This window comes from Cibotium barometz, chromosome 48 (genome assembly GCF_041138505.1).
Source record: "Cibotium barometz isolate CiBa-2024 chromosome 48, ASM4113850v1, whole genome shotgun sequence".
Lineage (NCBI taxonomy): Eukaryota > Viridiplantae > Streptophyta > Polypodiopsida > Cyatheales > Cibotiaceae > Cibotium > Cibotium barometz.
In genome coordinates this window covers 1,134,001-1,159,486 of record NC_141093.1, presented here as the reverse complement: position 1 = coordinate 1,159,486, position 25,486 = coordinate 1,134,001, and the positions used below count along the sequence as shown (strand labels likewise).

At 44.7% G+C, this 25,486-nt stretch overlaps 1 protein-coding gene across 1 annotated transcript in view; it reads right to left on the bottom strand.

Annotated features, from left to right (window-relative positions):
- LOC147610689 (uncharacterized) overlaps positions 1-20,840 on the bottom strand; it is a 61,090-nt gene extending 40,250 nt beyond the window's left edge. The window contains exons 1-3 of the mRNA XM_086785119.1: positions 19,264-20,840; positions 18,964-19,042; positions 18,807-18,874 (exon numbers count right to left, since the gene is read on the bottom strand). Coding sequence (XP_086641245.1) covers positions 18,807-18,874; positions 18,964-19,042; positions 19,264-20,593 — 1,477 coding nt within the window. The 5' untranslated portion in view covers positions 20,594-20,840. The remainder of the gene's footprint in view (positions 1-18,806; positions 18,875-18,963; positions 19,043-19,263) is intronic.
- Between the last annotated feature and the right edge of the window lie 4,646 nt (positions 20,841-25,486).

The window sequence follows — 25,486 nt, the reverse complement described above, 5'->3', positions numbered from 1 at the left end:
CCACAAAAAATCCTATCATATTTTGCCAAACCTCCCATGGTTAGAGCATTTATGCAACCAGATGCTATGGACTCATTGAAACAATCCTCAGCAAAACATGTATCCACGTCCCAACAAGCTTCTTCATGTTCTTCTGCAGCTACATCAACAGACAGGCCTACATCCACTGTTTTTGAATCTTTTTGAACTGTCATGATTCTGCACCAATATGACTTTAGCCTGTAGCCATTAACTCTTTTTGAATGGAGCTGATCATCCAAATCTGCAGCTGATAAGTACCATTCTTATAAATGTGCATAACCTTGAAGGGACCTTCCCACTTGATTTGGAATTTGGTCTGGAAGGTGTTATCTAATTTGTTATTGTACCTGAGTACGAGATCTCCCTCTTTGATGCCTTTATCCTTAACTATCTCATTGAAAAGCTCAGCTCTCCTATTGCTTAACTGGATGTAGTCCAAAGCCTCTTCTCTAGCCAGCTGCAACTCCTAATGTTCCAGCAACCCCTCTTCATACTCATCTAAGCCCCTTTCCTGATGTTTTAGAAGAAATTGCAAACTGGGAATTTCAACTTCAATGGGCATCAGGGCTTCTTTCCCAAAGACAAGGTGGTAGGGTGAAAACTCTCTAGCTGTCTTCACAGTTGTTCTGTAAGCCCACAGAGCTGAGGATACATGTAAGTCCCACTGTTTGGGATGCTCTTCCAGACACTTGGTTAACATGGTACACAACTCTCCATTGAATCTCTCTACCAGCCCATTACACTGTGGATAGTAAGGAGTTGAAAACCTATGTGTGATATGCAACCTCTGCATAAGCTCCTAACAATCTATCCTCTAAACCTAGGCCCTTGTGTAAGGTCCCTCCCAAGCCATGTATGTATGTGTCTCTTTTAATATAGATTTCAATAAAGAAAGAGAGTGCACTTAGAGAAGAGTGAGACAATAAGGCTAGAAACATTAGGAAAGTGTTAAAATAAAAATATTAGCTCCAAAAATCCTAAAAGAAATAAGAAGACAAGAATAGTTCTATTAAGAGATAAGTATCTCCAAAAATAGAAATTCGAATTTAGGTGATAGGAGGTCGTATTTAGAGTACTTTTACATATTTAGAGTCCATGCATACTAAAAATGTGGAAAAGCAATGCGTTTCTAAAGATGGCGCGTTTGCCGCTATATACAGACGTTTTTGCCTATTCTACCCACGTTGGCTTGTAGACTAGATGCCTTCCGGTTCTTTTGACCGGCTATACGACCATATTCTGAGTTTTTATCAGAGAGTTATGGCCGAAACAATTTGCTGATTTTGTCAGGGTCCCTACACAGGGAAAACTGTAAGAAGGCAACAAGTAGCCTCAAGGTAATCCTAGAGCTTGAGATGTATATATCTCTTCATTCTTATCTAAAATCTTAGAAAAGAACGTTAGATTGCTATGGTCTTTCGGAGGAAGAGACCAAAACTCCATAGCTTTTCTTTTAAAGAAAGAATAGTATGCCGTAACCCTGCAAGAGAAGGCTATTTTGCCATAGACCTTCGAAAGAGAGAAAAGTCACGGTACGAGTAAGAGGAGATAAAGCTTGGGAATGATCGGATGATTTCAATCGTAAGAGAAGGTATTAGAAGACTCTATTCTCATATGTCAAGTTCTAAAGCTCTTGTTAACGAGCAAAGGTAACGATAAACGACAAATTTCTATAAGGTATATACATATTTTGTTTTTCAATTATATATCATTCTTAGGGGTTGAGGTATGGCCCCGGCTTCTCTATTAATTATTAATAGTGATCTATTTGATTGATTTACTAGTTAAAGTTTGTATTCTTTTAAACAACAGCATATGCCTTAATAGTGATCTATTTGATTGATTTACTAGTTAAAGTTTGTATTAATAGTGATCTATTTTATTGATTTACTAGTTAAAGTTTGTATTCTTTTAAACAACAACATATGCCTTAATAAAGAATGTCTTATCGCAAATCTCAAGTTGAAATGCAAAAATCTTTGTGAAAAGGATTGTTTTCTTAAGAAGATAACATGGATTCTAGTCCTATGGTTTAGTCGAGTAAATGGATTGTTATCTTGGTTAAATTAAGGTACAAGTACAACTTCTCTCTGCCTTGACGCTGCCCCGTTCTTGTGCTTGTGTAGCCGGACCGCGGAGACGTTAGTAAGGCCCAGAGTTAGCCCATGGTATCCCTCATACCATTGGGAGAATGAGGTTCGCCGATTGAGACGAGTGATTGTGATGTTGCCTAGTTTTGAGGGCCCAGGCTAGTGCGGTGAATTAGCCCACCCTAGTGCGTGGGCATCTCTCTGAGGGACGGGAGGATGGAGCGACGGAGCTTGAGAGGACGACAGGCCGGCTTGAGTCCTCACTAACGGCCGACGATGAGGTGTATGGTCCCGTAGGGTTTTCCAGCATGTAGAGGCTGGAAGGCCGAATTCTAGATCATCGGCAATATAAAGGAAAAGAATAAGAGAGCCGGTTTGGCTTGTATGGAATTGATTCATGTATAAACGTTTTTTATAAATCTTGTCTTTGGCATTATTGTACTGTGAAAAAAGGCTGTTTTAACAAACCTTTTGAAAAGGGCCTTAATGAACATGTTTATTTATGTCAAACAGTGTGGTAGGATTAATTAGAAAACAAATTGACGCGTGAGTAGGGTGAAAAGTGGGAGGATGAAATGCCCCAACGACACCATCCTACAGACGGGTGGACCCGATTAGTCGGGTAGCTTTCCAACAGATTAAGTGAAAGCCCTATGCTATAAATAGGTTCTCAAGCAACTCTATTCTAGGAGACTAGGCCAATGGCTGTGCCTTGCATGGATGAGGAAAAAAAGCATTGTCTCTAGGAATCAAGATTAGTAGTTGCCCAAATTATGATCAATTACCCTATGGATAATTTGACTTTTAGAAGACCACGCTCCCCCTGCGGGATAGGACTAGGTCTTACCTACAAATCGTATCCTTGAATCTTTACATGGTCAAGGTGTCGACGAGTAGGAAATTTTCTACAAGCTAAGACTTAGTAGACTATCTTAAGTGTTTTCCCTATTTTGGAAGGGGGGAACCTTACACCCTGATCTGTTAACAGTTCTAATGGCATATTAAAACCTTACACAGATGTCTTCAAAAACAAATCTAGCCACCTCTTTAGCAGTAATACTCTTCACACATCTAGCCTCCGCCCATCTAGTCAGATAGTCCACTCCAGTCAAGATGTAGGTCTTGCTCCTAACAGTTGTGGGCAAATCTAAACCCCATTTTACAAAAGCCCCATATGAAACAATGGTTTTTCTTAGCTCATGATGCAACACCCTCCTGCCTTGTTTATGACAGGACTCACAGCTTTTGCACCAATGATAAGCATCTTTCTCAAACTGGGCCATACATAACCTGCAGTCAAAATCTTCCTCGGAGTTGGCTTCAAGGCAAAGTGCCCTCCACACACCCCTTCATGCAGACACAGAACTACCTATAAACTATTTCCGAAGTCCTCTTCTTGTTCCCAGTCAAAAATCCACCCTCCAGGCTCCCAAAAATGTCCTCCACAATCAGCTAGCATCAAAACCTTGGAGCAGAACCTCCCAGAATCAGGCACCTCAGCTAACCAAAAGCTGACAGCAATTGCTCCTGGCTGCCACAAACAAATCAAATACTAATTCTCAACTTGCTTCCGAATTCTGATGGCTTACCTCAATCCAAGATGGGTCCTCCAATATCCTCTATAATCCTCTAGCGTCAACAAACCTTATAACCACAATCCCTAGACCTTCCTGGATTATCTATCGACCCTCTTCTGACCTTTCTTTGAACTTCCATTTTGCTGAGTTCTGCCTCAGAAATCTAACATAGAACCGTCTGCCTCAGAAGCCTACAATGAATCAAAATCTTCCCCAAATGTCTTGAGACACCAACAAACCCTCAGGTATCTTTCAACTTGAAGGGATATCACACAATTAACTCTTTGCTAACTACAGCTGGCACCCAAATGCCTCCGAATTGACTGTCTCCAACCAACTAATTAAACTGATCCAGCAGATGCAGGCATCCCCTCCTCTACGTCAGCTAGCACCTCTAGTGCCTCAAAAACTCTTAAACGAAGCTAGAACCCAATCTTAGAATCACTTAGCTGACAGCAAATGTTTCACTACTGCCACAGAAACCCTGTCAAACTACAAGGTCTTCTGACTGCTAACAGTTGTCCTTTGACAGACCTCCAACAGTTAGCTAAGACACAGAATCACTTCCCCTCAACTCAAACAAGTTAAATCAAGGTCCTTACAGCGTCTACTAATAATTCTCATGTACAATTGACTATGATTGACCCCTACTCAAGCTAACTGACCCAGCACAAACTCAACCAGAGTCAGTTCTTCACTCATAGCCTTAACTTCAATAGAATTCCATCCAAACAACACTGATTCAACCAAAACAACCAAAACAACCAAAACAATTCCACACAATTAACTCTTCTGTGAATTTTAAGAAAATTGCGCAACTCACAAGAGACCCGGAGAATTGGGAACTGGGCACATGAGAGAAAACAGCAACAGATCAAGAGAACTCTCACACAAATGGCCTCAACAGAAACCAGACTTGTATTCTCAACCCTATCAAGATCAATAAGAACAAAGATCTGCAGCTACAGCTTGCAGGCTTCAACCATCCAACACAACTGGGAAGTGTTTTGAGCAATCCTTGATCTAATCCAAGTTCCAACAGAGCCTGAGAGGTTCTGGGACACCACTTTCCACACAGAACCCTCTATCACCTTTGCAATCCGTGCTCTAGAAAGATGTAAGTCTCCTCTAGCAGTCCCCACGTTGCCTTCTTCTTAGAGCAAGCCAAATGATATCCAACAAGCTTCACAGAAAACTTCCCAACAAAAACTAGTGCTCTTGCCACTCTCTTCTACAACACACAATGCTCTCACACATACAAGCTTTCTCTCCTTCGCCTCTTCACGCAATTGCGCTCTATCTCCATGCATACCCTCAACTACTCTACCCAATCTTGTCGGCTATTCTCCATGCAACAGTCCTCCCTTCACCTAAGGGCAGCTAATAACAACTGGTTCACTAATGCGCAGATATCTATGCAACAATCCCCTATTTCCTAAGGTTCCTAACCATACCCCATTTGTTATTTTTCCTCTTGGGGTCGGGGTGGGCATCTCCATTGAGCATATCCCTTGGGCCATAAAAAATCCTATCAACGGTATCCCCATTGCATCCCCTCACTCGCAAACTCAGGTCATTCCAACCACCTTCCTCGAGGATGTTTGCAAAAGTGCTACAGACACAACATCCATCCCCGGAAGGTTTCATATTTCTTGTCATTGTTGGCTCACCGGCCTTGCCATGGGCAAGGCGCAACTTCCATACCCGGAAGGTTTCATACTTCTTGTGGTTGTTGGCTCACCGAAGCTTTGCAGTGGGCACTTGGCTAGCGATCTCAAGACGGCCAGCACTGTGTCGCAAATGAGACAGCCCCGATGAACCCCACCAACACTACCTTCGGGATTGCGTGGGTTTGGTGGTGCGTTCCCGCCTCTTCACTTCCAACCCACCATTGCTCGTACCGTTACCTGGGGAGGAAGGGGAAGGTGGGGCTGGCCCAACACTCTTCTACAAGGATGATGGAGAAGACGTAGCTCTCGTGTTGTCGCACCATCACATTTGAGTGGCGATAGTGGCCACAACCCCTGGCCGACAATAGACCCCGAAGACTAACACATGCTAGGGCTAAGAGCTCATCTACAGCTTGGCCACCTAGCACATTTGGCATGCACGTTGCACTGAGACTAGTGAGTCCACTCCCTTGGTGAAGAGCATTTGAGCTATATGAGTTGATCTCATCCCCACCCTATGGGGACGCCTAGAGCACCTGACAAGAGCTTCTCATGTAGAGACAATGCGGGCAACCTTCTGCCGCATTTGGGGTACAGGACCCTTCCTCACCAGGAAGGCAGATGGTGGACACGATCATGTGGCATTGCAGGCCTCCCCCCTTCCCTCTATGATGTAGCCTCCCTCCGAGAGCGGCCAGCCATGGTGGGATCCCCGCTTCAATTTTTTTCCCGCTTTGTTACTGTCATGGACAGGGTTGTACTATGCCTCTTGGCGGACTTTCTTTTAAGTAATAAGAGGATCTCTTTTTGGGAGGGGAAAAGAATTGTATCACCAGTGGTACTAGCCTCTATGACATGTTCACAGCCTCTATGCATCAAGGTGATCTTGGATACATAATCCTTTCGAGGATTAAGACATGCCAAGACATACCCCATCCTTGCAAAAAGGAGAAATTAAGAAACTCTCATGATCTAAATATCCATGTATATATATGCAGCTCTCCGATCACACGAGTTACATTTGCATCTAAGGCATGGGCATTCCATGCGAGGCACATCCACGCCTATGGCATCAGCCATATGTGTGGATATAAAGTTATCTGTGGAGCAATAATCAAACTAAAAGAGGGTTGGCTCATCTTTCAGCTGACCCCAAGCCTTACATTCACACGAAGCCTTTCCTCTTGTGTCTTTTGTATTTCTAGGCATTTAGCAAATATATATTCCTTGCTTCCACATGTAAAGCATCTTCCCTCGCACAATTCATAACGAGAAGCATCACTTGGGTCCTAGCTTCTTTTTGGAAGCATTATGATTTTTTTAAAGCATCCTTTGCATCCATTTTGGATGGCTATCCACCCTTGGGCTGATTGTAATCAGCCTTTCCCTTGCTTTGCAACCATTTGACAAGGAGATTCTCTATAGCTATTGCTGAATTGGTATTTGATTCATATAGATTTCCAACCCATGTTGGATGATGGGCTTAAATCCCATCTCAAACTCTATTTTGCTCTTCATCTCTTATGTGCACACTACATATATTTTCTCATTAAATTTGTAGTATTCTCAACCTTTGTAGGAGACTTGCATAAGGTCTACTTCTCTCATCAAGCACTTTATTTACATCAAACTCTGCCATGGTAATCTTCGAACTTAATGTTATCACCAGATTTGAACTCATTTCCGTGCTTTCTGTGGTGAGATTCACCATCATCTTCTACTAGACGCTTCTCTTCATCTACATGTGTATGGACTGGTTATGCTAAAAATTGTCTTCTACTAGACGCTTCTGTTCATCTACATGTGTACGGACTGATTATGCTAGAAATTGTCTTCTTCTACCTCATGAAAAAGGCGCCTATTTGCCCAAGGGGGGAGAGAGAGAGAGAGAGAGAGAGAGAGAAAGAAAGAAAGAAAGATATATTAAGCGTCTCCTAAAGACCCAATAGGCCTATGAGACCAAAGTGATACAATAATGTCCATAGCATATCTCATCATGGAATGGAAAATAAAACAGAAAGAAAACATAAACACAGCTATCTCACTAGGTGATACAAAACTGTCCATGGAAACTCATCATGGAATACTAAGAACATAGAAACATGAGAGCAGCATCAACTCCGAGTAGATTGTATATCACTCTCCAAAATATCAAGCATAGGGCTAATGAGTATGGCCAAGAGGTCTCCCTTAGCTATGTCACGTGAAAAGGTAGCTCGATGGCGGTGGAGCATGTCTTGGATCTGGGGCTGATGAGGTGATCGTGGCCGACGGCCAAGGGGCCGGGGGCGTCAGGCATGCTAAAGTGCGGAGGCTCAATCCGAGGTAACTCCTCTATGGCGAGGTAGCTCTGGAGCAGCTCATGGAGGGTCCACAAGATCCACTATATCGGTGCCGTCCACCTCCTCGGTCCAGAAGAAACTGGTGATGGTTGGCTGGCAAGGGAGGGGGCGGGGTGGCTGGGGCTGAAGTCTCTCAAGAAGGTGTCGTGTCTGCAGAGCTCAAGCAGGAAGAGGCCTAGGCAACGCTGGTCCTAGAAGTCAATGATCCTGGAAAGTGGACCAAATCCCTCACGAAATAGACATTGAAACCTCCCGCGGATCTCATAGTATACTGGGCAACGGCATATGTAATGTTCCTCCATCTCAACCTCTGTGTGGCATAATCGACAGATCCTCTCTTCTCCCAGTCTCCGTATCAGCTTCCCGGCTCTGAAGATGTGCTCAGCTCTACCTGTCTCCACTCTGAGGCGGTGGGATGAAACCCGTATCTAGCCAATCGCAATCCGCATGGCATGGGACATGTGAACACTCAAGTAGCCCGGCTGCTGGATGAATCCATCCTCAGTGAGTGTGAGGAAGTGATCTCTGTAGAAGTGCGTCTTCGTGGGGAGCTCCGGAGGTGTGATCCATGTGCAATGTGTGTAGAGGCTGAGAAGATCTAACCGGATAACCCGGTTGGTATCCTCATGAGAGAGCCAGAGAAAAGGGGAGTCCAAACTATACTGAAGGGGGGGTGGGCGGTCCATGAGGAGCCCATATACTGAGAACCAAGTGGAAACTAGTGCGTACCATACTCCAGAGTGGCCCTCAAGTGCTAGTTGTCTTGAGGACTCCAGGGCAAGCCTCGGGTACTTGTGGAGATTCATGTGACTGATGCGATGGAGGTATGTGACAGTCTCGAAGAGTGCATCCACTACCATCGGAGCTGTAGCAAACTCTGCCTGGACAACTGATGGTTTGCTGCGGATCATACAGGAGAACATCATGACCTGGGGCCTCTCAACTCGCTGCCAATCCTCATCGAATAAATCTGGCCCCAGAAGGCTGCTCCATACATCAAGGCTGGTGTGACGAGGGTGTCAAAAAGCCAGCCCTTCGTCCTAGGCTCTTGGAAATGTGCCTAGAAGCACTACCGCTCAAGTAAGCTCAAGGCTGCATATCCCCATGTCACTGGCATGTGTTGCAGGAAACACGGTGAAGCGTGGGCCACTGAAAGTGACACCGAGGTAGACATAGGATGAGACAATCTCCACAAGATCCCCTCTATATGTGAAGCTCAATCTGGATGTGAAGGGGTGAGAGGTATTGAAGACCATTACCTTGGTTTTAACAAGGTTAACAGAGATGTCCCGCTCAGTGCAGAAGTCTTGTAAGGCATCCAACTGTCTCTGAAGTCCCTCAGCTGAGTCTGAGAGGAGGACGATGTCATCTGCATAAAGTAGTATGGGGATCAATATGCCTACCAATGTGGGACCAGCCCCGCCTAATCCGTCAATGAAGCTCGAGATCTCATCAATGTAGAGGCCGAAAAGAGTGGGTGATAGAGGGCAGCCCTGTTTCACCCCAATAGTGCTGGAAATCTCCTATGATGTACCTCTTGGGGCTCTCACTCGTCCGGTGAGACAGACTCATAGAGGGCAATGATGCTCCAAACCATGTCAGATGGGACTCCTATCTCCTATAGACGGTGTAGGAGGCGGGCTCAGGGTACAGTATCAAAAGCTTTGCGGAAATCCACAAAGCAGCAGTAAATCCTCTGATGTCATGCTCTACCCTCCTCGATGATGGCACGGAGGGTGAAGATGTGGTCAAGGGTAGAGTAGCTCCTCCGAATGCAGCCTGTCCTAAGACTCTGCATCCCTGGCTCTCTGCAAATGAACTGAGCTACACCTCTAGCACTGATCCATAGAGTTTGGCCAATGTGTGGTCAATCATGATCGTCCTGAAATTATTAGGATCAAGTGGATCTCCGGCTTTGAGGAGGGGGGTGATGGTGTTGGTTGACCAAGAGGGTGGAAATCCTTCACAAAGGGCTCTATTGAACATGTAGGCTAGTAGGGGCGCCAGGGTATCATCGGCATGCGAGATGTACTCGGCAGTAAGTCCCTTATGATCTTGGGCTTGCCCATTGCGTAGTCTGTAAATGGCCTTGAGGACCATGCCCTTTGTGAAGAAGGTGGAGATGGTGGGACGGGGATCTGGTGGTGGGGGTAGGGGTGGCTGATGGGGGATATCATAGAGGGAGCGTGCATGTGCGGGCAGGTGTGAGAGAGAGAGAGAGAGAGAGAGAGAGAGAGAGAGAGAGGATAAGCCTTTCCATAGTGGGAGAAGGTGGCCATTGGGCCACCTCATGTCACTATTTGGGCATTCTCTATGCTTCTAGACCTACGGTCAGACTCCATAGTGTCCTCATGGCAGGGGACTTAGGTTGACGCCAAGGGTCATTTGGACTAGGACCTCATGGTAGGATGCATGGTGTGGATTGAATATCTTGAATGTGCATTGCCATGTACTCGCTCGCAAAAGTACCATGATGATAACTTTCATGGAACAAGGATAGCTGGGCACGGATGCTGGCTGCAATGTGTGCGCGATACAAGGTTGATTCTTTTGGGCATTGGAATCTCTCCAACGGGAATATCTTGGTAGGTCAAGTACAAGGAAAAATCCCAAGCTGCCCATATTCTTCCAAATTGCTGCAAGATTGGAAGTTTGTGCTCATACATTTGCATTGGGCACATAGGCCTGTGCCTCCTGGAAACACAGTAGAAGCTGAAAATGTGCATTGGAGTAGAGCATTCGATATGCCATTGGCACCGGCTCAACCAAGAAAAGCTTATTTTTTAGCACAAAAAGGAATTTGCACAGTGGGAGATGTCATATCGATTGAAGGCATACCATTATCGTTTCCACAAGCACGACGACAGTGGCAATTGGGAGCCCATTACCACCCTGTATGAAGACTTGTTGTCGTTCAACTAGCAAGAATTGGGAAAATGTCGTATATATTGGTTGTGCAACAACAGGATGATTGGCTGCTAAAGAACAGCCGACCAAGTTATATTACGGAGGTTCCTCTTTTATACTAACAACGGCAAGGGCATATAGATTACTGCTTCCACAGCCATGGATAAAGGGGCATGCGGATCGGGTGTGGCATATGAACAAGTCCTTAGGCTAGTGGAAAGGTAATTTTGGAGAGAATATGGCAAAGCAAATTGCCTTTAAAACAAAAGGTTTTTCTATCGATATGCCTCACGAGAACGCTGCCAGTAGGAGAGTATTTGGCAAAGCGGAAAATTGCGGCTCCAAATTGTTTGCGATGCCATCATCAGATGGAGAGTATTTATCATTTGCTATGGGCATGCCCTAACACAATGGATTTTCTGAATTGTCTATTTTCGGATATGCGAACAAGATTCCCTAGGGGTGACATTTGGAAAAATGTTTTGGATGTTTGGAAGATATCCAAACAGACTACATGAATATGCACTTTTCTTTGCTAGGATATTGGGCTATATGGACAATAGGCTGGATCGTAATTATGAGGTGTTTGCACAACCTCAGATTAACAAGTACGTATACTTCTCTTGCTCATTACGTCAATCATTGCATGACAGTTTTGAGCTACAACAGATTGATCGCCAGAACTATGAAGTGTTTTTCCACTGTTTTTAGACGTACTTTAATGAGAGCCTCTCACTTTGAGGGTTCTCGAATATAAGATTTAACAGTGGTTTCCCCCCCCCCCACCCCCCCCCCAAAAAAAAAGCAAGCTTAGGCATTAAATGAAGAGGTTCTAGTGTGTGTGTTCTTTTGTGTGTGGTTAACAACCTCTTAAAAGGTTCTTATGTAAGCAATGATGTGGAGCAAAGTGACACCTATTTGCACCTTAACAGCACCAGTAAAATCGGAGATTGGCTAGAAAGCTTGCCACCATGGCCATCACCACATGCGATGATTTTAAAGCAATGTTTTATGCACAATTTCTGCCCACAAACCTCGAGAAGCACGTACGTTAAGAGTGAGATTAAATATCCCAAGATGAGCGCATGTTAATTACCCCTCTACATTGCAAAGTTTTGGAGGGTGCTTCTCAAAGTCAAACCTTTTATGCATGTTTCGGATGATAAGTGGAAAAAGAAATTTGAGACAGGGTTTCACCCTATTATCCAACGAGGGCTTTAAGTTTGCCCAAATCATAGTTACGAAGGACTTGCATATAAAGTGGAGGCAATCCAAATCAGCCCCAAATTTATCTAAATGGAGTTAAAGAGCTTGATCTAGATCCAACCATCCATCGAAAAAGGATGAGGACAAAGATGAATCACCTAAAGGTAGCTAGAAAAAGAAGTCAGGAGGCAAGCGGTTTGATGGCGAGATGTCTCAATGGCATGACACTTATTTGAAGGCAACACCTTTGAGGACCAAGAAAAGGAAAACAAACAGGGGGAGCTACAGTGCTCCTGCAAACATAACACGGACACCAATTGGCCCCAAAACGCAGTGGCGCCCCTTGCGGTATTTCTTTAATTGATTATAAGAGAGCTTTGATTACAATAAGGCTGGAAACTCAGTCGTCACAGTAGAACTCCTGAAGCCTGCAGAGACCTTGCATCATGGCTTCATATCCACTCGACATCCACAAACAAGTCCAACCATTGTTTCAAAAGACTCTTTCACATGTGTCCTGCATGATCATACAGAAGCTTTCTCCCATGATCAGGGCTACCACAACCATCCATAGCCTCTCACACCATGGACAGCATCACACTCAAACACATCCAGTGCTTCTGCATCACAACAAAGACTCCTAAACTGTCTCCCAAAAGAGAACTTGCATCACAACACAGCATACCATACAGTAGACACACTTGTACACTTCCTCTCTACCTTCCCAGGGTACTATCCATCTCAGTCATGGATTCCCTGTCCCCTGTCCAATCAGTAGCAAGGCTTTACCAAACATGTGTCCACTCTTGTGACTGCTGCCTGCATGTGACCTATCTCCTGAGGAAACCCAAAAACATGTTTCCACATGAAACAAAGACCTGCTTCACCAAACATCGGGTGACTTGTTTCCCCATTAAACATCTGGTCTGGCCCAACATGAAAACCATGTCTTGTTTCCACGTGAAACATTCTCGGCACATACTCAAATGTAGTGCCAACACAACACACAAAAAAACGAGAGAGCTCTTACTAAATATGTCTGGCTGTATTTCTGCCCCACAACTATGTTACACAGGTATGCCCAAAACTGCAGGTCCCTCTGTTCCTTCCAAGCAGGAAGAAAGCAATCTGCTCCATGGACATGCACCCATGAGAGCTTGCGTTGCTCCCATGCCAAGAAACATAACCAGGTGACCTTGTACTTGCAACCAATATCCCATGTACACAGTGAACTTGCAGCCAAGCAAAACAGCTGAAATCCCTTTATGGACTTCAACCTGCTATCGGCCAGCTCCTGGACAAATATTCCATAAAATGCTGCAGCCGACAGAGACATAATCCTTCATAAACTGGCCGACAGCCTCCTGTGTCCTCCACAAGGTTGTCTTGCCCAAACCAGCAGCAGAAGCTCCAAAATCTGGCCCTAATCTTGTTCTTTATCTGTTGCCCTTCAACGATCAGCCCTGGGATTAGCATGTACATGTGCATGCACATAACACATTTCCCCCGTTTTGGTTGTCTTTTGCGGTTAGAGAGAAGGGGAGGGGGAGTGTCTTGGTGGCCATTGGGGCCAGTCTTTGGTGTAGTGTGTACTACCGTCTATACTTTTCTTGTGCAACCATTGATCAGTTGCTTAAATAGGAATCCCTAACACAACACGGAAATTTTAGGGCTAAGATATGATGTTGCAAATGATCCTTCAAATGGTGGAAAGCCAGCGGCAGCTAATGGAGTTGTTGGCGTGTCATCTCAAAAATGAGTGCCAATTCTTTGGAGCAATCCTCGCTTTCAACAAGATAACTTTGGCTTGGGATGATTTTATGGACACTGTGAAACAGTGTCACATAAAGCCATTCTACATATGGCTGGAGCAACAGAAAAGAGAGAGCTAACAATGCTCTACTGCAAGAAAGGCCAGCCTTCTTCCTCCAAGAGACCTCACAATAAAATGAGATCCCCCAAGACCAAAAACACATGCTTTACAGAGAGAGATGCCAAAGGAGGTGGCGACTAGATGTTATTTTGAGATTTCTACTATGCACCCAAAAGTTTATGTTGTATACTCCCATGTCACATGCATCAATCCCAACATCGATGTATGTGTCAATACTTCTAAGGTACTGAAAGATTAGGTGTGCCTGCTCTTGTATGACCATGGGTTGGATGAGTGTCACCCCCAAATCATCCTGCAGCTTCTGCTGTGAAGCGAAAACATTGTGGGTTCTCAACTTTCTGCTTACACTAAAAGTCAACTTCTTTTCTCCATCCCATTCTATCCTGCAGAAGCACATGCCCATGTTGGACCCCACCTCATTTCACAAACCACTTTGGGCTCAAAGATCCAATCATCCCCTCAACAAGCTTTGATGGATGGAAAACATGGAAGGCTGATTTGTGAGTGACCCTAGAAGGGGATAGATCCCGACAACTACATGTCAGGGCAAAAGGACAGAAGGACCAAATATACGAGAGATCAGAGCAAAACCACACTGCATGAAATATGTGAGTGAATATATATATAAAGGTGAGTGCAGATATGTAAAAGAGCCCTCATAAGAGAGGTGACTCTAAGAAAAAAGAAGACCAGTGCTGACGCAGAGAAGGACGTTGGAGCTGAAGCACGGTGGATGACGAAGGCTCGCGTCGATGTGTGGCAAAGCACTCCGAGGTGATAGTGGCAGCGGAAAAAGGTAACGTCGATGACGATGATGGTGGTGCAGTCTCTGATGACACGGGTGCTACGTACCTGGAGCAGAGAGGGCTGCCATCCCGAGTGGTGCAAGCTCTGGTGACACGGGTGCTGCGTACCTGAAGCAGGGAGGGCTGCCGTCCCAATGTAGCAAAGAGGGCTGTTGTCCCGAAGTAGCAAAGAGGGCTGTTGTCCCAAGGGCTGTGCCAAAACACACAAGATATGCTGGATGTGAGCCCTGATGCATGCGCTGAAGAAGGCTGAGATAAACGCTGATATAAACCCTGACGTAAGCCTGATGTAAGCACAGAGGTGGGCTGATGTATAGCGCTGATGTATGCTACAGCAAAACGCAGATATCTGCTGAAGCAAAAACGCTGATGCAAGCTGATGTAGGCACTGACAAGAAAACAGCCTGATGTTGGCTGATGTGAGCCCTGCAGAAGGCGGCCTGGACCAGCAGAGGAAAACGCAGATATGAGCCTCTGCTTGTAGGTGGCCAGGTGGTACCTTATATGGTGATGAAGTGGTACACTGATGATGAGGTATGGGCAATGCTACATATAGTAAAGGGGGGTGCTGGTCGGTCACCATAAAGGTGTAGGCCAGCAGCCAAGACAAAAACCCCAAAAAAAATATAATATAAAATAACCAGAAACTCCCTTTTTAGGGCTGGAAAAGTGCTGTTTCTTCACACTACATGCTCACCACTCCACCTCCACTTAAAAATGACACATCATCAACTAGGGTCCTCCTATATTGGCTCTGTATATATATATACCTAGATGAATCCAAGAACATGCCCAAATTCACCTTTTAGGAACGTGAATGTTATATACTCATGGTAGTCAACCCACAAGACTATATAACTATCAACTCCATTATGCATAGTATGGACTAGATACTACGACATCCCCACTAACGTCATCAGTGCCCAATAGTGGGTGTAGAACACTGTATCAAGATATGCTCTCACACAAGCACTCCACACACACACACACACACTTTTTTTTTTAGTAAAACCAGTAATTGTTATATTTTCATAAAGTCAATATACAAGACATTAGACTCCAAAGGAGAGCCTAATGGAAGCACACAAGAAAGTTTACATAATCATATTCTCCAGAGTGGAGAATATCCAAAGATCAAAAGCACTCGAAGAAAAGCTGAATACAAGATGCATCCATGTCACCCTCAAGGCAAGCAGCATATACAGACTGTCGCAATGAGGCTCGGAAAGATTCATATGATTGGAGATTGTGCCTTCCCAAATATGCAAAATTGTGTTCACTCCAGATGGTCCATAGGGCCCAATATCTCACCCAAAATAGAAAAAGTGAGTATTGGGACAAAGTTCTGAGATGTCTGCCAAAGAGCCAGAAATGTTTCCCAAATCTATGAGTTGGGAAGCGAAGGCAACCACACACACACACACACACACGAGCATATATTCACACAAAGCCCTTCATAAGGCACAAGGCTTGTCCTCAGTCAGTCAATATTGCCACTTGATGTTTGAGAGAGAAAAAAATGTGGAGCAGAAGACAAAAGGCAGATCTCTCAAATGCCTAACCTACTAAATGTACATTGCTGAAATAAAAAATGAGCATAAACCACTCAACAACAAATTACAAGCTTTGTGCAGCATCTCTTGATTCAGCTTGCAAAAGCTAGAAACATGCTGAAGTTGGTAACACATTGGCAGATTCTAAAGCTAGATACTCTGCATTTATTGACTCGGTTTCCCCTTTCCTCCTAACCCATCTCCAGCTCTCCGGCCCATTCCCATTCCCTGTTGGTCTTTTTGCTTCCATGCTTGGCCTCCATAGATTCTGTTAGCTCTTGATTCAAAGAGCACCTTCATCTTTATCTTTTTTTTCCGCGTTTATAATAATATATGGAGAACATGAAACATCTTAAATCCAGACTATTGGCTGGCTTTTCCTAAACTCAACAGCCACCTGCTGGAGGGTATAGCAACTATATATACCAATCTTATTTCCCAAACTTAACAAAAGCCAAAGTGTGATCTTGATTCCATGAGATTCTTCTCACAAAGCTTCAAATCATCAGCTCCATCATGCATAACATAGGCTACGTGCTATGACATCCCCACTCGAGTCCTCAGCGCCCAAGAGCAGGTGCAGGTTCATGTATAAAGACATGTCACCACACTAAACAAAACTTCATAGATGAAAAATCAAACTGAGTTTTTCCAGGGGTGAAGGGCAGATCAGCTATGATGAAGGCTAGCAATAAAGAGAACACACAAATCATCAACTCCATCATGCATAACAACTATGGCAGAAGCATGACTAATGTAGCCATATTACCACATGAATGATAACCCAAACAAAACACACTGTATTGCTGAGAAAATCTACAGCACACTGTCACTCGATACTGATGATCAACCCCACCCTTCCCCCCCTTCTTCCCCCCTCATGCCCCCTCTTGTATTTGCTTTACTAATAGGAGAAAAAGTAGTAAAAGTCACTACTGCTGACGCTTTGATTGTAAGGAAAAATCATCAGGCCTAGATAAAGAAAGATACTGAAAGACAACATGGCACTGTGTATTCAAATAAAATTAAGGATGTCAAGCAAGCCTCAAAAGGAACTTAGCGGCTCTCAAAAATCCTCTCAAGGCATGCATCACAAAAGGTTCAAGATAGGACCCCTGATGGCAAAATTCTTGCAGTCCTAAGCTTCAAAACATCGATTCTGACTCCTATCATCCAAAAGCATATGCATTGCGCAGACATCCCTAAGCATCTCTGCAAATTTCAATATAACAGAATGCTAAGGAATGCTGGCCTTGAAGGACATTCAGCTGGATTTTGCATTTAGAAAAATTATTCCTTTTGAGAAGTGCCCTTCCAACTTTCTGTCTCAAAGGCATCATGTGATACATTATCATAAACTCCTAAAACAAACCACAAATTTACAAGAATAGAAACAGGAACTGTGACGCGTCCGTCAGTTTTCGGCCGTTTCGGCTAAAAACGGCCGTTTCGGCCGTTTTCCGTGACGCGTCGCGGGATTTCTATCCGGAGGGACATGGTGCCCGAGGGGTATGCTAGACCGCCCCGAATATAATGCATCTATATGGGGAGGAAGTGCATCTATATGGGGAGGAAGTGCTTGGAGGGGCAAAGCATGGACCCATGGTAGGCACCTAGACGCACTCACGCACCGGGTAGGCACGTTAGGCCTCCCGTGTTGCGGGCGGGGTTGCTAGGGAGCCGAGTGCCCGGGGGATGCCCTCCCAACCTTGATGGAGTCGGGACCGAATGCGCCGACGGGACCGAGAACAGTGGAAAAACGGCCGCCGCCGAGGCCGGCGCGCCGGGCCGTGCCGACGGGCCGCGATGGACCCTAGGCCGGCAGAGCATGGATGGAACGCAAGTCCCAAGTGAGGCCGATGGAGCCGAGCCGGGCATGAAGGGCAAGTGATCGGCGAGACCCGCAAGGCAAACGCGCGAGACGCGCTCGACGGGCCGGTGGAGCCATCATGAGCCATGAAGAGGCCGCGTGCGGCAAAGACGTGGTGTGTTCGTGCCGGACGTCCGCTCGTACTGGGCTCGCGTCCGTACGGCCATCACAGGAACAAAGAGCACACAGAGAAATAAAGAAAGAAAGAAAGATGTAGCTAAGAATAGCCAAGAACAGCCTATGAGACCAACTGTAGTAAAATGTCCCATGAAGTTGCTGTAGTGGGAGATGCTTAAAGCATCCTCAGAGTATCTTCTTATCAATAAAATATAGAAATGACCAAGTACAAGAGTCTATGGAGCTGATGAGATTTGTATAAAGCTCCCCTACTAGAGCTGCACACTGACTCTCTGTCAAGATGACAGGGTTACATGGGCCATTAATGACCTCTTCTTTCATGGGTCCAAAATAACCTCTTCTTTCGTGGGTCCAAAATAACCTCTTCTTTCGTGGGTCCAAATATGGAATTTATTAGAGAGGGAGGGAGAGAGATTAACATCTGCGGAAGGCCAAAACGGCCCATGAGACCAAAAAAGACTACATTGTGCATACAATCTGCAATAAAAGATGCCTATATCATCTCCTAAATGCTAATTAAAAAAACAAACTAGGGATCTTCCCGCTCACTGGATCCTGATACATGTGAATCTCCTTGAGGTTTAGCATGCTACACATCATCATTATTTTCCAGCATGCTTTAAGGAGTTATTAAAAGTGATAATCCATGTGTCTCAGCAACCTACTTGCAACTATGTTCAACAACATGACAGTGAGACATGAAGCCGAGTTTAAAAAGACAAGTGACAATACCATGACTAAAGCCAAGGTGGTAAGCCCTTGGAAATGTAACGACAAAGTCTCCAGCATTTTGCACAAGCCTGGTTGGTCAAGACAAGCAACAAAACAAGATTAAAAGCATTTTGAATAATCAATGAGCCCAGTTGTTATGACATGTACTTGCATCTACCTGCAACAAGGTACGCCTGCTGCAACTAGCACTTCTGGTGACATCACAGTTGTCTTCTCACCCAGCAGAGCAAATGCAGCTGCATTATTAAAAGAAAGATGGGCTAAGTAAAAGTGATAAATCCCAACCCTGCTAAACAATATGCATGTGTACAGCAGACATGGCAGGAAATTATGATGAGCAATAGTAGATAAGTTGCTCGAACCTGCCGGATGAAAGCCAAAAATGCAACATACAAACAAGAGAAGTTTGTGAAACCAATGAGGCACATTAAGCATCAGAAACAAAGGCCTAAAATACCTCGAGGATCAGAGATGTTCCCATACCCATACACCCGGACCACCTCTTCTAAAGCTGGAGCTGCATCTCCTGGGACAGCGTACCAGGTCTTTGGAGCTCCTGTGTGCAGATAATTGAGACTGTGCAATTCATGATCTTCAACATGCCAGGCAAACCAGCTGAAGAGCATGCCAATGTATACCATGGGGGAAGTCACACCAGGTACTTCATCAGGCATGAATCTCAAAAGAGATCCAGGTGAGCGAGCCATGACACGCATGTTCCAACAACTGTTAGCCAACTTCCAACCTGGTCCACCTTGGGTGTCTCCACGGGTGGTTTTTTTTGGCGGCCTTAACCCTTGCTTGGTAGAACAAGACAGTTTGGCACGATGCAATTCTCTCGAAGAAGTTCCAGAGCTTGGAGCCGTCTCTATGATACTGTGATGCTGTGAAGAAGAGTCGTATGTCTCTTGGAGCGGCCCGGGATCCTCCTCTGTGACCTCAAGCTTGGGTTCTTTGGAAGGGGATTGTATGAGGGGCACATCGTCCACTTCGAAACCCCTTTTTCTCTTTCTCCGGCTGGTAGTGGCCATCTTGACTTGCTGAGACGGCTCTCCGAAGGCCGAACCAGGAATGTCGTTTGCGTACTCCACTGTGATCGGTCTATCTGCTGCGGCTTTCCAGAACAGCGTCTCGATTACCAAAGGGGGGAGATCTTTAGAGGTTTTCAAGCGAGCTCGAGCAAATTGCCTCGCTTTGGCTTCGAATTGCTCCACGGTGTAGCTCTCTCCGCTCTGCCAGACGAGCTTTTGCGCAAGGGTCTGTACCGGCCCTTTAGATCGCTTGCCGCCGCTGCAGCCCAGCTGCTGGCGCCTAGTGTTGAACTTAGCTTTGAGCTCACCTGCTCCTGGTACGGCATCGTTGGAAGAGGAAGGAGGAGCGCTTCTGGTCTTGGGCTGGGGGGGGAGGCAGCCGCTCATGCTGCGTCTCAAAAGGGGGGCCATGAAGCCGCCCATGCTCCGGCCCAATTCCGAGGCAGAATTGAGCTCCAAAGCTTGCGACGGGGTGAGGGCGATGCTGGGCGTCGTACCGTGAACGGCTGCGAAGGCGGAGGTAGAGGCGGGGTCCGGCGATTGCAGGAGGAGAGAGCGATTAAGGTTGGCCATGACGGTCTTCTTGGGAACCCTGGGGAAGGGCGGGATAATTTTGCAGATGCCATAGCTGCGAGCTTCCGGCTCAATCTTGGAAATGTAGGCAATGGGGTCGGCGAACTCGGCCTCCGTGGGCCGGAACTCCGGCGCTGATGGCAGCGACTTTAGCCAGGCCGCCACTTCAACAGCTTCCGCCATGTCCACGCCCAACCTTCTCAGGCACCGATGCTGCTAGTCGGCAGAAAACAGACATGGATAAAAAATCAGTGAAGCGCTCCTCCGCCGAGAAAAGCTGGGTAACTCAGTCCCAGACACCAACACTCAGGCGTGGTGTCGGAACTTGGCAACTTGGCGGCACTGCCATTGTGTCGATTGGAGTTCGACCCACCCTACTATTCATTCCTTCCTCTACCTAGACGTTAATCTCCCGTTGCTCCTCTCTCATTAGGACACGCGCGCGCGCGCACGCAATGTATGTAGAGGAAGGGGCACGGCGCTACTTTTGCCCTCTCTCGATTCCAGTTCCCTTTCTCACCTTTATGCCTTCTTTCTCAATTGAAAAAAGCCACCACTAATTTGGATCGATACAATGTGCGTGCTTGTTTGTTATTGCAAACACCCCCATCACCATCTTCCGGTGAGACAAAACCAACATCTCCATCCTCTCTCGAGACCAATCTATGGTCTAAATGATGTAAGAAGGTGTTGTGCAATGTGCATAAGCCACATATGGTTTATAAATGATGCAAGAAGGTGTTGTGCAATGTGCATAAGCCACATGTGTGTGTGTGTGTGTGTGCGCCCACACACGCATGCATGACTGTGTGCATGTCGCACGTGTGTGTAGTACTTTAAAGAGAGAAAATATATATAAAGTGGCCCTTTTAGACCAAAATAGTACATTGTGTAGGCAATGTGTGATATGAAATCGAACTATCAGTACCTAATGAGAATGAAAAATGAATTTCAAGTGCAAATGTCACATGGTGAGTTGAGAGGATGTCACATTGCTAGACCACCAAGTTCATTATATGTGTAGACCTTGGGGTTGCAAAGGCAGGTGAGAAGCTCATCCCATTCGAAGTTATGTGGTGTCCATTTATATGTTCATGGAAAGCATCCATAATCCATCCCTAATCCTTACGTGAGCTCTAGTTCCACAAATCATATAATCTAATCATTTAATCTTACTGGGTTGGTGCAATGAGTGGATATGTTCGCGTCCCACTCTAGTTTTTTTGGTAATGTCTCTTCTTGGTCTAATCTCTACTTGATAGAACTTTGCTTACTAGTGAGAGGCCTTGGCTCCACAATGACGTTATGATAACGACACTAAAATTTTGTTAACCACCTAATTGTTATGAGCATACAAATGTCTTTCCCAAGGTTTAATGTCACTGGGCACATAAATGTGGCTTCTTTGTTGCGAAAGTTCTTCGACAAGCCCTAAGATGGAACTTATTCCCCCCTCTATCACCTAGAAGAGCTGGACTATAATCGATTTTAGGGTTTAGCTCTATAACAACAATTTACCAAGGTGTTTTACAATACCATAGGGACCCTAAATCTCAAGATTCACCTCACCTCCACTTGCACATTATTAACCCAGTCAACACTGGTCAAAGTGTTAACCATTGTCCTTTGACTAGTGTTAACCCAGCCAACATTGGTCAAAGGTCAAAGGATTATTGCAGCAGAAGACACTACCTAAAAAAGCAAGTTATGATTAACAATAGTAATGCTAGTCAATGGTCTAAGGGGGATAATAGGGATTCATCAATTCAATGGTCTAAGTAGGGCAGTAAGAATTCATCAATTCAAGCACCAAATTTGGTTAGAATATAGCCACTTATCAAAAATAAAAAATAGTAAGTTAGTCTTAGGCAAGTCACAAAAGTGTCTAGGATACTAAGAGTAGTGCATGGTCAAAGTTTGGGTCAGTATGTGGTGGGTGATTTAAGCTTACAAGCACCATCATATCAAGGGTTGGGTGTTCAAGGTGTGTTTACACTACAGATTCAACACAACTAAGGTGGAATGGGTAGCTATTTGTGGATTACAAAGACAAACTTAGGATTATAAGAAGCGCTAACCTTAACAATGATGTTAATAGAGGCACTAAAAGAAAAGCTAGTTAATAGAATGATCAAAGTAGTAAGCACAATGATTTCAATAATCATATTATGCAGGGTAGGAAAAACCATGGACTAAAGGTGAAAAAACCTACAACACAAGATATAAGAGGCTCAAGAGAGATAATGGCCAGGGAAGGCTCACACACTAGAGAATGCACATAAAGGCGTGTGGTTGTCCTTGTGAAGGTACATATTTATACTGAACTAGCTCTCCGAGACTCAAGTTAGATATACAAGCTATAAAGAGATTCTTTACACACACACTACCTTCATGTGCACATGGGAAACACATGCACGCACGCAGTGTATGTAGAGGGACACGGCCGTACTTTTGCCCTCTCGATTCTAGTTCCCTCCTACCTTTATGCCTTCTTTCTCAATTGAAAAAAACCACCACTAATTTGGATCAATATGTGGAGACACAATGTGCGTGCTTGTTGCAAACACCCCCATCACCATCTTCCGGTGAGACCAAACTAATATCTCCATCACCATCCTCTGGAGACCAATCTATGGTCTAAATGATGTAAGGAGGTGTTATGCAATGTGCATAAGCCACATACGGTTTGTAAATGATGTAAGGAGGTGTTATGCAATGTGCATAAGCCACATGTGTGTGCATGTGTGCGCCTGCACACGCATGCATGAGTGTGCGCATGTCACATATGTGTTTAGTACTTTAGAGAGAGAAAATATATATAAAGTAGCCTTTGAGACCAAAATAGTACATTGTGTAGGCAATGTGTGATATGAAATCAAACTGTCAGTACCTAATGAGAATGAAAATTGAATTTTAAGTGCAAATGTCACATGGTGAGTTGAGAGGATGTCACATTGCTAGACCACCAAGTTCATTATATGTGTAGACCTTGGGGTTGGTAGGTGAGAAGCTCATCCCATTCGGAGTTATGTGGTGTCCATTCATATGTTCATGGAAAGCGTCCATAATCCGTCCATAATCCGTCCATAATCCCTACATGGGCTCTAGTTCCACAAATCCTATACACACAAAGGAGTGTGGTTCTCCTTTGTGAAAGTGCATATTTATACCGAACTGGCTCTCCAAGGCTCAAGTTAGATATACAAGCTATAAAGAGATTCTTTACACACACACACACTACCTTCATGTGCACATGGGTGTGGTCCAAAAAAAATACATGTTAATCCTAACATACTACCTTGCACACAAGAGAGAAAGAGAAGAGAAGAGAGACAATATGCAAGGGTCATGTGGAGAGTTGCATTTAGCCAACCCTAATGAGGGTTAACTCCTCGATGTGAGGCCATTAGGGGCTTACTCCACCTCTACTTGTGTCACTCAAGTAGAGATTCAATGGCTAGGTAAAGAGCAAGAAGGAGGGAGCTATGGAGAGCTCAACTTTCACTTCCTGCCACATGCATGCAAGAGGGACTTGGCAGAGAGCAAGGAGAAGGGAGAGAAGAGAAGCTAGAACATCACCATCCCTACAAGCACACACTGACAATCAAGCATGCAAGCACCACAAGCAAGCATACTATTAAAACCCTAAGATCTCTCTAGATAATTATTATGCATAAACATGCATAAATCAGGCATAAACTCATCCACCTGACGAGCCCAAGGGATGCACACATGAATTATAATGAAATACATCATACCTTTACCTTGATGTCCCATACCATCAAGAGGTATAACTCCAATCCAATAGCATGTAGCTATAGTGTGAAATGGTAGGTGAGTAGTTATGATCCTCTACACAAGAGAGCATAACATAACCTAGCCTCAAGCTAACATCAAGAGACCATAGCCTGAGCCTCAAGATAACATAGCCTTGGCCTCCAAGCCCCCCTTGAGTGTGCCCCATGCCCCTATTATATAGGAGGGCCCTCAAGTGACTCTTAACTCTCCATTTTCCATGTGTGACCCTTGGATGCCTAACTCTAACCTTAACCCTTAAGGTTAGTCCTAACCCATGCTCCACTAGAGCTTGTTCCCATGCTCCCATGCTCACAAGCCTAATGTGGGTTAGCCTCCTAATATATGCACACATAATGTGCATATAACATATTTTTCCCCTCTCAAAATATTGCACTCTTGCAATGAAAAGAAGGAGAACTGCGCTGAACAATCTCAATTGACTCCCAAGTTGAATCCTCTATTTCCCTATCTTTCCACCTAATTTTAACCTTAGGGATTAGTCAACTACAAAGTTTTATTTCCCTGAATTCAAGTACCTTATCAGGTTCATGTGGAACATAGGATAATTCTTCGACTTCAATGAGTTATTGAGGAGTAACTCTGTTATCCTCACCTCCCAGTTTCCCTTTCAAATCTATCGATATGAAAGACTGGATGAACTCTAAGTTTTAGTTCATACGCAAAAACTGTGCCAATCCGATGTATAAATCGAAATGGACCACAATATCGGAGATAAATTCGAGCATTTTCCTTTTGACAAAGTCTGAAAATCTTTAGGAACTTTTAAATAAACCAACGCTCCTGGTTCAAAAGACCAAATTAAGCATCCTCTATCAGCATAGAACCGTGCCCTATCCTGAGCACTCCTGATAGAATCCCAAGCTTCGGTCAGCATTTCCTGCATATCACACAAGAAATCCCTCGATGCATCAAGCTCGATATCCTTAAGACCGACATCAATAGGTACCCTGGGTTGATACCCATATATAAGCATGAACGGACTAAAACCAATAGCCGTATGTTTAAAACTATTATAGGCAAATTCCATCATTGGAAGATATTTTTTCCAATTTGATGCTTTTCCAAAGACATATGCATGAAGCATATCCTCTATAATCTAATTCATACGCTCTTTTTGCTCATCAGACTGTGAATGATCAGAGGAATTTATACTTAGTTTCCTCGTTGTAAACCATTCAGAATAAAGTAGGAAAACATGGCATTATAACAGCAGGAACCATGTATCCATCGGGGCTGCCTGATGTACCCCACATCTGC